This window comes from Hypanus sabinus, chromosome 7 (assembly GCF_030144855.1).
Source record: "Hypanus sabinus isolate sHypSab1 chromosome 7, sHypSab1.hap1, whole genome shotgun sequence".
NCBI classification, from domain to species: Eukaryota; Metazoa; Chordata; class Chondrichthyes; order Myliobatiformes; family Dasyatidae; genus Hypanus; species Hypanus sabinus.
The window spans coordinates 33,212,962-33,229,210 of record NC_082712.1 but is presented as its reverse complement, the minus strand read 5'-3'; the positions used below and the strand labels follow the sequence as shown (position 1 = coordinate 33,229,210).

General features: G+C 43.7%; 1 protein-coding gene across 9 annotated transcripts in view; it reads right to left on the bottom strand.

Annotated features, from left to right (window-relative positions):
- LOC132396665 (microtubule-associated serine/threonine-protein kinase 4-like) overlaps positions 1 to 15,989 on the bottom strand; it is a 398,948-nt gene extending 382,959 nt beyond the window's left edge. For 6 of the 9 annotated variants that reach the window (XM_059974432.1, XM_059974428.1, XM_059974429.1 and 3 more), the window contains exon 1: positions 15,554 to 15,988. In XM_059974432.1, coding sequence (XP_059830415.1) covers positions 15,554 to 15,778 — 225 coding nt within the window. In that variant the 5' untranslated portion in view covers positions 15,779 to 15,988. Of the gene's footprint in view, positions 1 to 15,553 lie in introns of all 9 variants that reach the window. The other 3 variants (XM_059974425.1, XM_059974427.1, XM_059974426.1) reach the window with 1 other exon arrangement.
- Between the last annotated feature and the right edge of the window lie 260 nt (positions 15,990 to 16,249).

Below are 16,249 nucleotides of genomic sequence, written 5' to 3'. Positions count from 1 at the left end.
CGGTTTGCAGCTCCAGGACCTCCCCGTGGGCCCAGGTGAGAGGACCCTACTCTGTGACGTCGCCACCGGCCAGCCCCGTCCCGTCGTCCCGACAGCCTGGCGGCGCCGCGTTTTCGACTCCATTCATAACTTGGCGCATCCCTCCATCCGGACAACTGTCTGGATGGTTTCCAGCAGGTTCGTTTGGCACGGACTCCGCAAACAGGTCAGTGAATGGGCCAAAACGTGCATGCACTGCCAGACGGCCAAGGTGCAGCGGCACACCAAAGCCCCACCGCAGCAGTTCCATCCCGCCCACCAGCGTTTTGACCACATTCATGTGGATATCGTGGGCCCCCTGCCAGTGTCGCGCGGAGCGCGTTACCTCCTGACTATCGTGGACCGGTTCACAAGATGGCCAGAGGCGGTCCTGCTCACCGACACCACCTCCGAATCTTGCACCCGAGCCCTGATCGCCACCTGGATATCTCGCTTTGGTGTACCAGCCCACATTACCTCCGACAGAGGCGCCCAGTTCACCTCCAGCCTGTGGTCAGCTATGGCCAGCCTTTTGGGGACTCAGCTGCACCACACCACTGCCTACCGCCCACAGTCGAACGGGCTAGTGGAGCGTTTCCACCGTCACCTAAAGTCGGCCCTCATGGCCCGCCTGCGAGGAGCCAACTGGGCGGACGAGCTTCCCTGGGTCCTACTCGGCATCCGCACAGCACCCAAGGACGACCTGCACGCCTCATCGGCCGAGTTGGTATACGGCGCGCCCCTGGTCGTCCCCGGGGAGTTCCTACCAGCCCCAAGGGGGCAAGAGGAAGATCCCGCAGCAGTCCTGGGCAGACTACGCGAGAAGCTCGGTAACCTGGCCCCCATACCCACTTCACAGCACGGGCAGCACCCGACCTGCGTACCCAAAGACCTACAGAACTGTAAGTTTGTGTTTGTACGAAGGGGCGGGCATCGGCCACCGCTGCAGCGGCCATACGAGGGGCCGTTTATGGTGCTCCGGAACAACGGGTCCACGTTCGTGCTGGACGTTGGGGGGAAAGAGGAGGTTTTCACGGTGGACCGCCTCAAACCGGCCCATGTGGACCTGGCGCAACCGGCTGAGTTTCCGGCGCCTCGGCGCAGAGGCCGACCTCCCAAGCAGGTTCTGGCCCAGACTGTGGACATTGGGGGGTGTATCGCCGGTTCTGGTGGGGGGGGGTTATGTGGCGACCCATTTCCTGGCACATCCGAACCGACTCACAATTAGATAGCCTACGGGGGTTTGCGAGCACAGAGCTTTGGAGCCTCTGCGCCATGGGGGGCAGGTTGAGGGAGGCTTAAAAGTGAGGCTGAAGATTTCGAATAAAGTTTTTTCCTTCGACTGCAGTTACCGACTCCGTGTCGTAATTTTAGCGCTGCGTGTAGCACACCGCTACAGTACATAAATTTGAAACATTGGTTCCTTTTCTCTTTCCACAGCTACCATTTGGCCTCCTGAATGTTGCCTACATTTTCCAGTTTTTATATCAGCCTTCCAGCATCTGCAGTTTTTACATTTTCAATACCAGGCGGTGATGCTAATAGTTAGAATGCTCTGCACAGTGCATTTGTAGAAATTTGCTATAGTCTTTGGTGACATACTAAATCTCCTCAAGCTCCCAAATGAAGTAAAGCCACTGTCGTGTCTTCTTTGTAATTGCGTCAGAATGTTGGGCCCAGGATAGATCTTCAGAGCTGCTGAGACCCAGGAACTTGAAACTGCACACCCTTTCCACCACTGACCCCTCAAGAAGAACTGCTGTATGATCTCCTTCCTGAAATCCACAATAAATTCCTTGGACTTACTGTCACCGAGTGCAAAGCTGATCTATCTCACGCCTATGCGCATCCCGTCAAGCAGTGAGAATACAAGGTTACACCAAAGGTCAGTGTAATGTACTTTGCTGTCCCAAAATGTTTCATCACAAGAATCATGCTTACAGGAACACAGTACATTAGTACAGAGACAATGACAAGAATGGCAATAGACTAAACATTTGCACAGATCAATGAAACTAACAACCCATGGCAGACAAAATTCACTGCAATTGTGCACTTTGTTTTAATTTACCAATTATCCTTTCCTAATCTTTCCACAGCTGAGTGCTGGGTTGACCGCGAGTGGGCTCACTCAGGAGTCACACTTTGTCCATTTCTGCCGGGACCTGCTGAAGAAGTGGAAGGGTGAGTTAGTAAGTTTGCAGGCACGAAGGTTGGTGGGAGTTGTAGACGGTGCGACAGGTTGTCTTTGGTTACTTTGGGACATTGACAGGAGGCAGATCTGGGCTGAGGAGCAGCAGGAGGAGCTCACCCCTGGAAAGTGTGATGTGATTCACTTTGGAAGGAAGAATACACATTTAATGGCAGGATGCTAGGCAGTATGAAGAAGCGGATTTATCATGGGGTCCAGGTCCATAGATCCCTCAAAGCTGCCATGCCAAGTGATAAAACAACACACACAAAATGCTGGTGGAACACAGCAGGCCAGGCAACATCTATAAGGAGAAGCACTGTCAAAGTTTCGGGCCGAGACCCTTCGTCAGGACAGGTGTCAAGAGGTCAGGTGTGTGTGTGTTGTTGGAATTTCCAGCATCTGCAGATTTCCTCGTGTTTGCTCTTGGAATATTGTGTTCAGTTCTACTTCCCAGCCCAATCCCACAGTAATCACAGCGGCCTCTCCAGGTCAAACCAACAATGGAGTTGTTTATTCTGTACATCTGTTTTATGATCAAAAGGCATTGCTGGGTATTAAGAATATCAAGTACTGCAACTCTACCCCAGCAGCAAGTTGCTGGATAGCAATTCAGCCAAATGTGTTGAGTACCTTGTTATTGCCTGCCGCACCTGAAGCAGTGTACAGTCCAATAAACAGCACAAATGATTGCTGTGGACAATTTCCTTGTGATCGCAAGACCCTGTTGGACACTGGCAATGTAGAATACTGCAAATCCAGTTCACTGGTTCATTGGTGAGATCGATAGCAGGCTGTCGTGTGGATCAGCCCTTGTACCATAGTGTCACCCCATGCAGCCACTCAGGGGAGAAGTTGCCAGAGGCAGCGTGGGACAGAGCAGAGAGGCAGCGGGCATGCTGGAGACCATGCTGGGTTGGGGACTGTCATTGGTGACTTCCAGAGTTCTCTCATTGGAAGAAAAGCTGGATTGCATTCACCTGCGGCTACACTAGCGTGATGAGGAACTGCTGCATGCTTGTTCTTGTAGAAACATGGCTTCACAACAATCTTTCACGCACCATCAATCTACAGGTCGTGCCACTCAGGGACTTGAGCTATTTTTTTTGTGACTCTATGATGCTCAGCTATGGTAACTACGTGCTAAGCGCTGTGTGACTGTTGGTACTGTGTTTTGCACTTTGGCCCTGGAAAAACATTGTTTCATTTGGCTCTATTCATATGTATGATTGGCAATTAAAATTAAACTTGACGTACAAACAAGCTGGATGAACTCAGCAGGTTGCTGCTCGACCTGCTGAGTTCATGCAGGTTGTTTGTACGTCTTGATTTGACCACAGCATCTGCAGTGTACTTTGTGTTTAAAATTAAACTTGATTGCTTCATTATAGGAAGGATGCAGAAGCTTTCAAGAGGGTGCAGAGGAGATTAACCAGGATGTTACCAGATTTAGAGAGCATGTCTTATGAGGATAGGTTGAACGATCTAGGACTTTTCTCTCTGAAGCGCAGGACAATGAGCAATGACTTGATATAAGTGTAAAAGATAAGAGGCATAGATCGAATGGATAGCCAGAGACATTTTCCCATAGCAGAAATGACTAATATGAGGGGGCATAATTTTAAGGTGATGGAAGGAAAGTATCCACTTAGGTTAGAATGATCTGAGAATAAGTGAAAAGCTTGGCACAGCATTGTGGGTCAAAGGGCCTATATTGTGCTGTAAAATTTCATGCTCTATGTTATCAGTGAATAAAATGGATTTCTGCAATAATCACCATTACTGATATGAACTTTACATTCAACGTTTACTTAAATGAAAAAAACTCAGCTGTCTTGGTGGCTGTTGATCAAAGATCGAAGTCAAGCTTGTTGTCATATGCACATGTACATCATGCGGAACAGATCAATAGACAATAATATAACCAGCAAATGACCCTACTCTTTGGAAGAAAAAATGAAGATAGGCAATGTAAACAAAAGAGCACAAATGGGATACAGTGATTGCACAAACACAGCTGAAGGTGACTGAGTAAGTATAGCTGATTGTAACGTTTACAGAACTTAGACAGAGTACAAAACAATAATGCTGAGGTAATTCTTTCTAACACGCCAACTGCAGCTGGACTACAGATGACAATCTGGACATTTTCCTTTAAGTATGTCATGGCTCTAGACCTAAAGGATGTGGAGTGAATTGTCCAGAATGGCATGGGGGATTATCACAGGGGGAGACTGGGAAGGCAGGGGTTGCTCTACCCGAAGTAGAAATGCTTAAGAAAAATTTCTGGAGCTATCTAGAATCGTGGACAGCTTTGATAGTGTAAATAAAAGAGAAAGTAAACAAAGGCAGCAAATTTAAGGCGATTAGCAAAGAAACAGGTGGTGGAAGGAGGCAACATAGGCTATTGTGATCATGAATAATTGCTTCAAAGAGTGATGGAAGCAATTTCAGATTTATTCAAAAGGACAATGATTAATTTATTCAAAAATTAATCATTAACAGGGCAATGCAAAAAGTCCTGCACAGTGAGTCAAACTGAAGATTAGTCTCAAAGTAGTGCCGTTGGCATGATGGGCTGAATGGCTTTCTTCTGCACTCTGTACCATAAAGCAGCATCCCATCTTTGGACCTCTAGTCCACTATGCAATATACCTTCAGTGAAAATTTTTATTAACTACATCATCTCATATTCTTGGTTCCAACCTGATAATACTTCACTAAAGTCTGCAGCTGCATTTAACTCCAAAAGAATAAACAGTCACAATGACTAGTTTGTTTATAAACCACTTGCAATTAGAAACTTGAATGCATTCATTACAAATCAAACTCCAATTATGTTAATTAGAATAAATAAATCATCTGAGGATTTAGTAAATTAGATTTTAAAACTAGAGTTTACTGTAAACAAATACATCTGTGTTACAGAGGGGTTGGAGTTCCTAGACAACCATCCACACAAGTTTCCGTAACTCCAGCCCTTGATAAAAATTGTCATTTTTCCCCCAAATTAATTCCACAGGGGCAAATTTTTATTCTTGTCTCTCAAATCTTTTGGTAATGATTTGCAAGTTCTGTAAATGTGAATTTCCATTACGCAAACTGAAGGACAAATGATAGCTAAATTTCAACAGCTGGACAATTTAAAATGGGTAGTCTACTGCAAATACATACACCTCACGCACGATTGCATACTGCCTGCTAATATTAGCATCAACTGCTGCTTTATTTAAGGGAGCATAGGCATTAGTTTACCTACTCTGACAAGCATCCTCAAAGAAATAACACAAGTAAAGCACAGAACCGTATTGCAGATGACGCATGTCGCATGAGATAATTTGGAGAAAATTTAGCCTTTCTAAATATGCTACGCTGGGCTTTCTACACGACTCCCTTGTCCACTCATCCACCTGGTGCAAGCAGAACAAGTGCTACGCCTCCCTTACACCTCCTCCCTCACCACCATTCAAGGCTCCAGACCGTCCTTCTCGGCGAAGTGACCACCTGCAAGCTTCTTATTGAGTCTACTCCAAAGAGAATTATATTACTATTCTTCAGCATTGCCGGCTCTGTGTGTGCAAAGCCCCTAACCAGCCATATTGCCTTTGCTGAAAAGACTTGTGCTTCAAGAAGGCTCATCACCAATATCAAGGATAAAAAGAATGGGCAATCCCAGAACATACATATTCCATAAATTAATAAATATAAATCGTTTTAACTCAACCAGATAATCAATGCAAAAGGTATTAGCTCTTCATGCTGAAAATTTTGATTTCCAAATGTGAAATTAACCTTGAATTCTATGTAAATAATAATGTTGGGGTAACATTTCAGGCTCATTATTTGAAAACTCAACAATCTGAATCATTACAAATACTATGTGACGTGCCTAGTGATTTCTGAACTTGTTATTTCAAATGTCCAGCATCTGCAGTATTTTGAGAACAATAGATTTTTGGACATTAAGGGATACGGAATTAGTGCAGAAAATTAAGGCCAAAGTAAAGGCTCAAGTATGACCTTATTGAACTGCAGAGCACGCACAAGACCCAAATAACCTACTGCTAATTTTACTTCTTATTTCCCTATTTTTATAAAATTTTAAACAACATTTAGTGAGTGACACAAGTGACTTTAACTTGGTACCAATATATCTTTCAAAGTGATAATATTTACTTTAAACTTTCGAATTGGCAGTCAACATCAAATGACGTGGTTTGCAAACAGTAGAGATAAGACAATTTTTTTAAATGGTAAACTTACTGAAGTACTGCTTATTAAAACAATAAACATTGGAAACAGTCAGAAGGACTAAGAACATCAACAAAGAGAGAAACCAAGTTTACCAAGGTCAATTCACTGGCCTTTCCTTAGAAGTGCAAAGATTTCAAATTTGTTTGTTTTAAATAACAGCATTAAAAGGGGCTTCAGAGGGGGTAAATGAGCTGAAGGAAAGGTCTGCAGAAGGATGGAAGGCAGAAAAGGTCCGCTGATGTGACTCAAATAAAAAGGGCAATGTAAAAAGGGCAACGACGCCAGACAATTTGGAACAGCTAGGTGACTGAACACAATTAACCATCAGCCAAGGAACTGATAAGCTTCACCGGAACATGCAGGGGACAGAAAGACAGAAATAGAATTAAATTAGCGACCACTGGAAGCTGAGGATCAAGCTTACAAAATAATGGAGATATTCTTTGCAACAGTCAACCCATGATCTTCTCCAGATTAAGTGGTAGCATTGTAAACAATGCCTATAGTACAAAAGAACAAAATATGTGGTTTCTGTTTGGAGGAATGCTCTGGATTCTGGAATGGTAGAAGAAAGAAACCAAGAAAGCAAAAGACCTAGGTGAAAGCAGTGCAGGAAAGGGAAACTCTTAATTCTCTAGTTAATTACCCCCGAGAGTTAAAGGCAAGAAGTTTTAGAAACTTGTGTGTAGGTTTCTAGATTTCAATATATGAAAATGTCTTACTGTGCACATTCATTGTTGATCTAAGATTGATTTTCAAATATCATTATATCTGGTTTTAACTATTTTATTTTTAGACTTATGTAGTAGGATATAAATTGTCCAACCTCTACGCTCAGTTGCAATTCTACAAGCTTTCAGAGCAAATTAAAACATGACTGGCAAAGCCAGTTTTGCTTCCACTGAGTTTGCTCCATGGTGGATCAATTAAGAACAAATATAATTCCAGACTTGGAGATTAAGCTAATGGAGAAAATTCATATAACTTAGGGGTTCCCAACCTTTTTACTCCATGGACCCCTACCATTAACCGACGGGTCTGGTTTGTGGATCCCAGGTTGGGATCCCCTGATATAACTGATCTTCGAGCACCTGATTTAACGGAACTCCTTTTGAAAAGATTGAAGGCAGCATCACTCAGATCTGAAAAATGTATAAATCAGAGCAGAAGATGTGTGAGAAAATCAAAATAGTTTCAAACAAAACTAGGGTGTGAAGAACTTCCACTATCCTCCAATTATCCAACAACCATTCCAGATCTCCAGATTCTAAACAAAAGAAGTTATCATATTAAATAAAAATCAGTTAAATATCTTGTCAGGAACAGACTCAAAAACAATAAAGAATAGAAATGGTCGACCATGTACAAATGAAAAAGCTACAACAAAATAATTTTTTTTTAAATGTTACTGCTCTAAAACCAAAAGTAATAATGGGCACACTTCAAACAAATGTCATTTGAAATTAATATAATCATCTATATAGTGGATTACCTTGAAATGTATCGAGAGTTACATCAAACAGAATGAATCAATGGCAGAAACCCACTAATTACCATTTGAAAGGAGTGCTGCTGCTGTAGATAGATGTTGATGGAATAGCAGTGTTTCAACCACTGACAGGCTTCAAATCTCAAACATCAAATCCCACCACCACCCTCCCCCAAGAGTTTTTCTTTGCTGCAGTTCCAACTGCCAACCAAAAACTGGACAATTAATTGCACTGGTAAACAATACATTTCAATTCCCTTCACTAGATTTTCAAGAACACAAATAACTGGGAGACTTATTTGTGAATAAATCTATCCAAATCATGGGAAAAACAATGATTTTGCCAAGGATTATCATCGATAATAATTAAGGGATAAACGCCCAATGGACCTCCCACCTCTCCACGAACACAGACCGACTGCCTGTGTTTGAGTGGGCTGCAGTGTTCGGGAGTTCAGCTAACTGCCCACGAACACAAGATTCAAGCAAAAATACTCAAACACAAATAATCACAGGGTAATTTTGGACAGAGAAGTGGGTTATAAGGAGTGGATAAAAGGAGTGAATAAAATGGGCTTAGTGGGGGAATTCCCAAGTTTGACACCTTCTCACTGTGAAATGATTAAAAATCAGGATGAACGAGACAGCAAAGGTCTTAAGGGGTGGAGGGCTAAAGGATGTTACTCAGGCAGGATGGTGCAAGGTCATGGTGATCTTTGGACGCAAGGGCAAGAATTTATTTTAAAAAGAGACACTTCAGATCATGAGCTAAAGTAACTCAGAGCATAATAGTGGGGATTTCCTGCAGATTTTCTCTTGTTTTTAGTACAAGGCAGAGATGGGGAGTGAGGCTAGAGATGGTTGGTGGACTGGATGGGGGGGGGGGGGTTGTTTGCAGGGTGAAAGATGAAAATACATAGAAACATAGAAAATAGGTGCAGGAGTAAGGCACTCAGCCCTTCGAGCCTGCACCGCCATTCAGTATGATCATGACTGATTATCCAACTCAGAACCCTGTACCTGTTTTCTCTCTATACCCCCTGATTCCTTTAGCCACAAGGGCCATATCAAACTCCCTCTTAAATATAGCCAATGAACTGGCCTCAACTGTTTCCTGTGGCAGAGAATTCCACAGATTCACCACTCTCTGTGTGAAGGAGTTTTTCCTCATCTCGGTCCTAAAAGGCTTCCCCTTTATCATTAAACTGTGACCCCTCGTTCTGGACTCCCCAACATTGGAAACAATCTTCCTGCATCTAGCCTGTCCAATCCCTTTAGAATTTTATATGTTTCAATAAGATCCCCCCTCAATCTTCTAAATTCCAGTGAGTATAAGTCTAGTCGATCCAGTCTTTCTTCATATGAAAGTCCTGCCATCCCAGGAATCAATCTGGTGAACCTTCTTTGTACTCCCTCTATGGCAAGAATGTCTTTTCTCAGATTAGGGGACCAAAACTGCACACAATACTCCAGCTGTGGTCTCACCAAGGCCTTGTACAACTGCAGTAGAACCTCCCTGCTCCTGCACTCGACTCCTCTTGCTATGAATGCCAACATACCATTTGCCTTTTTCACCACCTGCTGTACCGGCATGCCCACCTTCAATGACTGGTGTACAATGACACCCAGGTCTCATTGCACCTCACCTTTTCCTAATCGGCCACCATTCAGATAATAATCTGTTTTCCTGTTCTTGCAACCAAAGTGGATAACCTCACATTTATCCACATTAAAGTGCGTCTGTCATGAATTTGCCCACTCACCCAAGTGACCCTGAATCCTCTTAGCATCCTCCTCACAGCTAACACCGCCGAGGTGATACAGCAGCAGAGATCACAAACTTTTTAAAATACCACGCCAAGGTAAACGGGAATAAACAGACCTAACATAAGAGACAACAAACGCTGAAATCTGGAATAACAAGCAATCTACTAGTGGATTCAGTAGGCTGAGCAGCATCTGTAAAGAGGAAAGGAATTGTTTCAGGTCCACACCCTTTAGCAGGACGGAGAGTGGAGAGGTCAGATAGCCAGTATAAAGAGGAACGCACACAAAATGCTGGAGGAACTCAGCAGGCCAGGCAGCAACAATGGAAAAGAGTAAACAGTCAACATTTCAGGAAGGGTCTCGACTGTTCACTCCTTTCCATAGATACTGACTGGCCTGCTGGGTTCCTCCAGCATTTTGTGTGTGCTGCTTGGATTTTCCTGCATCCACAGATTTTCTCTTGTTTTTAGTACAAGGAGGAGGTGGGGAGTGCAGGGCTAGAGATGATTGGTGGACTGGGGGTGGGGGGGGGGTTGATGCAGGGTGAACGATGACAAATAGAACCCACAGGATAAGGGAGAGGCAAGGTTGGAGTTGGGAGATGAGGCAGCCAAAGAGGGCAAAAAGAAGACAGACGATGGGGAGGATAGAGATAGCTGCTGGGTGATAAATAGGAATGCAAAGACTGCCAGTTAGGAATCTGATAGGCAAAGAAGGTGATAATGGGAATCACTAGGTAAATTCTGGTGAAGAGCAGATGAATCAGAATCAGATGGGGGACGGGGAAAATCAGTGGGTTAAACATGCGGACAATAGGTTAGTAGAGTCAGGAGGGGGAGGGCATAAACCAGGGAGATCAGAAAAGGATTGTAAGAGGACGAGGAAATGGCACAGATGTGAGTTATCTGAAATTGGAAACTTCCATCTGGATAGTACACAACACCATCTCACCCCTTCCAGATTCCATCTTTACTTCCCTGCCCCTTTTCATTCCCAGTTCCAATCCAGGTTTATGATCCAAAAAATTTTTTAAAAATCCTCCCCCACAAACACTTCCAGCAAATTAAATCAGTTGCTCTAACATGTAGGTAATGCTGGCTTCAGGAATGATCTTAAACTGAGATGCTATGGGTCGGCAGGAATGATGCATATGACAGTGATCAGAAATAAGGCAACTGATCTCTAACAAATTCAAAGAGGGGCTTATTGAAACGGGCACAAAGAAATGGTCAAAAGATCTTCAAAAGGGCAGAGAGAGAAAAGGACCAGAGGTCAGGCTAGAGCACAAGACCATTAGACCTAGGAACATAATTGGGCCATTTGGCCCATCAAGTGCACTCCACTTAGCAAAGAGCTAAATAATGCTTGCAGTAACAGTCTGCAAAACAAAATACAGGAAAATAACTAAAAACAATGTTTTCAAAATAACAATGGAAATGATAACAGCCAATTTGACAAGGAAAGAGATGGAATGAACCCAATCGAGAACAACCGAAAATTCAAGCATTGTGTAATTTAAGGCCAAGTGGTTAAGGCTTTGGGCTGGCGATCTGAAGGTCGTTAGTTCGAGCCTCAGCCGAGGCAGTGTGCGTCTTTGAGCAAGGCACTTAACCACACACTGCTCCTGCACGTTTATAGCCCAGAGGCGGTGGTTGCTGCAGTATACACAAGACAAGACAGTTACAACTCTAAATCATTCAGCTAATCAAACATTTAATAACTGATAACCTACATTAGCTAAGTTACAATTTACATCTGGCACTCTAATCAAAGGATGAGAACTGAGCTTCTTTTTTACTACAGTTCCTCATTCATGCTAAACATCAAGTAGGAGAGGGAATTAAGTAGTCCAATTAAAATCAGAAAATGCCTGTCCTGCATCACTGCCTATTAGAATGAATTTGATAGAACAATGAAGTTAGAACATGGAACACATGTTCTTATGTTCTAAATTGCCACAAAGCATTGGAAACTGCATTGCCCCACCCTTGGTGTTGCAAATCACCATCATGTATGGAATGCAACGGTGACTCTATTGGATGTCCACAATAACTGACAATTAAACAGAAAGTCAAGAATGGCTCTTGGGCCAGAAAACAGGACCAGTAGCCCATCTTCACCTGAATCAAGTCTGAATTCAAATCACACTCCAGCGATGAGTACTAAAATCTACAGTGAGACTTGGAGGTGTAGCCGAACAGATGAGACGTCAAATTCAGGCTTTCTCTGCACTCTTCAGGTAGAAGTAAAAATCCTTTTAGAAACAGAGCCAGAAAACTATCCTCACTGTCCGAGCCAATATTTCCAGAATTATAAACACACAGGTGTGAAGTTCGAATAGGAGAGAGGAGGGCTAGGCGGGAGATGTTTAATGACTCTTTGGTAATGAGAAAGGTAATTATCTTTCTAGTACAGCAGAGGAACGTGCCCTCAGCTCACAATCTTCACACGTGCTCATATCATATGACAATTTGTTAGTGCTTGGTATGAACGGATCAAATTTTCTTTATTACAATAGCGACCACACTTCAAAACTACTACTTTTGTCAGAATGTACTTTGTTGGGTCCTGGAATGGATGTCAAAGGCACTTTGTAAACACAATTCCTGTTTTGGAAAAAAGACAGCACAGTCTGATCTCTTCCTCATCTCCTAAAGTACAAAGCCGCTGTTAGAGATACACAAGCATTCTTACTTTCCTTCTCCCTTTCAACTCAATCACATGTTGCCTTTAAATTACTCTCTTCTGGAGCAGATAAGACTTAAATTCACTGTTACTTGCTCCTGCGTTGTGTCTGCAAATTCTTTTTTAATCCTTAAATTGCATTGGCTTAGGGTTTTGTTCAGCTGGGCCCCAGACCTTGTTCCCATGTTTATCAGCTTGCTCTTCCAGTCCAGGCTATGCCCAGCTTACTAACACCTAACTTAAGTACAAATGAGTCCCACAATGTTATTAAATCGAAAAAGTCCAACGTACATGCATACAGTTGTCCCTACAAATGGCAGAATGAGTTTTCTCTGTCTCCACTTTTAGTAATTATTCTTTTTCATAAGTCTTATGATGATAGTGTGGAGGTATGGTAGCCTCAGTGATCCTTGTGCATTTTCTAACACAATTAAAAATAGACTTTTGTACATTAGTAAAAATGGAAGCAGTTTATTACCCATGGAGAGCCTGTAATTTTATGTTCCCAAAATGTTCTCATTGGCACTTGGCTGGAAAAAAGAGTAAATTATGCTTCAATGTTCTCTGCTCCAGAAATTTCTGTGCTTAAATAAAAGGCAAGAAAAAAAGATTTTAAAATATTTCCAAAAGAAACTTGCCCTGTCCTTTTTTCCAACCTTCCCCCAAACCCCCCTGTTCATGGATATTCCTAGGAGGTCAGAGGCAGCCCCCTGCCTGCACCCCCAAAAGTGATCATTTGCTTCCAGGTCAATCAGATGAGGTCTGACCTCCTTCCTCCCAGGTCAACTCCATAACAAATCCATGTACAAACACAACCAGTTTTACCACACTTTGACCCTGCCTTTGTTTCCTGTACTCAGGCTCTGGCAGCCATGGCCAACAAACATCCTAAATTTTGGGCTATACAGGAATTCCCAGGAGTCACTGCAATACCAAGTAAAATCAAACCAGATGGGCATAAAGAAGTTTTGCTGAAGACGAGTTAAGTGAAAGAAGTTTCAGATAGAAAATAAAACAGTAATACATCACTGAAAATCTACACACGATTTGGGTAAAACACAAGTTTAAATAATTTTGTCATCTCTGTTTTTTAAGGATCATATTTTCATTTTTAAAAAATTCAAAGTAACCATTAACATTAGGTACACAAACAAGCAACCTCCCAATGCAGACAAATCTGGAACTGAATGGGTGACAAGATCACTTTGCACAGAAAATTTACATTTCAGACTGCCCTGCAAAGATGTTTCAAGATAGCTTAATCTTGCAAAATACGAATGGCCTCAATATCCTTCAAACTACTACAGAGGATACTGGACTCCAGAGTATCTAAGACATCTCCAAGGAGAGGGGCCTTAGGAAGGCAGCATCCATCAGTAAGGATTTCTACCACCCAAGACATGCCCTCTTCTCACTGTTACCATTGGGAAGGAAGTACAGAAGCCCAAAAGCTCACACTCAGCAATTGAGGAACAGCTTCTTCCCCTCTGCCATCCAATTTCTAAATGGACATTGAACTCATTAACACTAACTCACTACTTCCTTTCTGCTTTTTGCACTACTTATTTTAACTTAGTTAATAGACATACACATACTTACTGTAATTCAGTTTTTATATTTATCATGTATTCCATTGTGCTGCTGCCTTCAAGTTAACAAATTTCATGACACATGCCAGAAGTAGTAAACCCAATTCTGATTCTGACTTAACCTCCTGTAAAGACTTAACATCTCCTGTAACTAGATGTGGTAATCTGGTATATGAAGCCAAGAGGTTGGGGCTAGTATACTCAGCAAGTAAGGCAGCATCTATGGAGAGGAATAAACAGTCAATGCTCCTGCACAAGACCATTCATAGATGGAGTCTGAAGGGTCTGGGCTCAAAACATCAACTGTTATTCCCTTCCATAGATGCTGCCTGACTTGCTGAGGTCCTCCAACATTTTGTGTGTGTAATTCTATAGCCTTTTGGATACAAAAATCTCTGTCAATGCCTCAGCAATTCTCTCAGTGCTCTGGGATAGATCTGATCAGAGCACCGAGACTTACCACCTTAATATTTTTCCCAAGATACCTCCTTCTTAATATTGACATGTGGAATATCAACATACTCCTTGCTAATCTCACCAGCATCCACTTTCTTCTCAATGGTGAATGTTACATTAAGTATTCATTAAAGACCGCATTCATTTCCACTGGTTCCACTCCATTATCCTTGAGCAAACCTACCCTTTCCTCACCTCCTCATCCATTTATAGTGCTTTGCGATCCACCTCAATCCTGCTTGGCAAGGGCATTTCATGGCACCCTCTAGTCCTCCTAATCCCCTATTTAAATTTCTTGCTTGTTTCTTTCATTTTCAAGAGACTTGGTTGATTTCGGTTCCTTAACATGATTCCTTTTTGACTAAACTTACAGTCTCTCATTTGTTTTTTCTTATGTGGTACTTGAAGCCCTTTCTGCCCCTAAATCCATCTAATCCTAGCTGGTCTCCAAATTTCCACCCTCCATGAATTTAAGCCCATTCACCCACTCACTCGTGGATCTGTGGCTTCCAGGTAAGTAACTGGTTTTTACCATCCTCAGCCTTGGTTTCAAATGCCTACACACTTCCCAAGCCCAAACCTGTTCCAACCTTACAAATACTCCACTATCCGTTACCCAGATACAGAAAATGCTGGAATTTCTTAGAATATCATCTGCATCCATGGAGCAAGGAAACAAGAACTGGGGTTTCAGAATTTTCCAAAGGTCGCCTGTTTACAACATCCTCTTTTTCAGATTTTTAGCGTGCATTTTTTTTTGCGCTTCGATAAGAATGCAAACATTATTAAAAGTACATCATGTGACAATGCAGCAATTCATTAATTTGTTTAGCCTCCAACTTTATCTTCTGCCGACCTGCTGCGCCTTGTTTCCACTATCTGCACTCTTCTCAAAACAATCATTAGTATAAGATAGGCTGTTTTATAATACAGTACATATGCTACCGAATGTATCAAAAGTTGGATTAGCCATGTGCAGCTTCGCCTTTGTCACCCCAAACAAACTGAGGCACAGCACTTATAAGAAAGTTCATGCTGTAAGAATATTGTGCTCATCCTAGAAGGGAAAGATAAAATGATGATCAAGGATCAAATGTTACCTACTCGTTCACTTTCCTCGTCATTGTCCCGGTCCAGTGCGTCCTCGTCGGTGCTCTGATCCTCGGGGCCATTCCCTTTCCCCGTCTGCTGGAGTTCCGAATCTGAGCAGTCGTTGTTTTCCCCGACAGTGGGGTCCTGCTCGCCCTCGGACAGTGTATCGGAAGAACTCTCAGAAGCATCTTTCTCCGACAAATCTTCCAGTTTCCCCTCCATTCTTGGCGCCTGCATGGGGTAATTTCTCCCTTATTCTCCGAGCACGGCTGCACACAGTAGGGTGCTATTCTGTCATATCTGGAGGGATGGTGCTGGCGGGATTGCTTCTCCTTCCCTTCCTGACGCCCGGCCGGGAACGAAAGAGATTGCCGCTGGGACCGAACTTTTTCGCATCTCAGCCAAAGAAGAACAACCGCAGCTGCGGAGTCCCGCAGCCCGCCGGCGTCCCGCCCCTTCCCGCAAGCCCCGCCCCCTTCCGCGGTCCCGCCGCCGCGGCTCGTGCGCGCGCCCTCGCCTGGGCTCGCTGGCGTCCCGCCCCTTCCCGCAAGCCCCGCCCCCCTCCGCGGTCCCGCCGCCGCGGCTCGTGCGCGCGCCCTCGCCCGGGCTCGCTGGCGTCCCGCCCCTTCCCGCAAGCCCCGCCCCCTTCCGCGGTCCCGCCGCCGCGGCTCGTGCGCGCGCCCTCGCCCGGGCTCGCTGGCGTCCCGC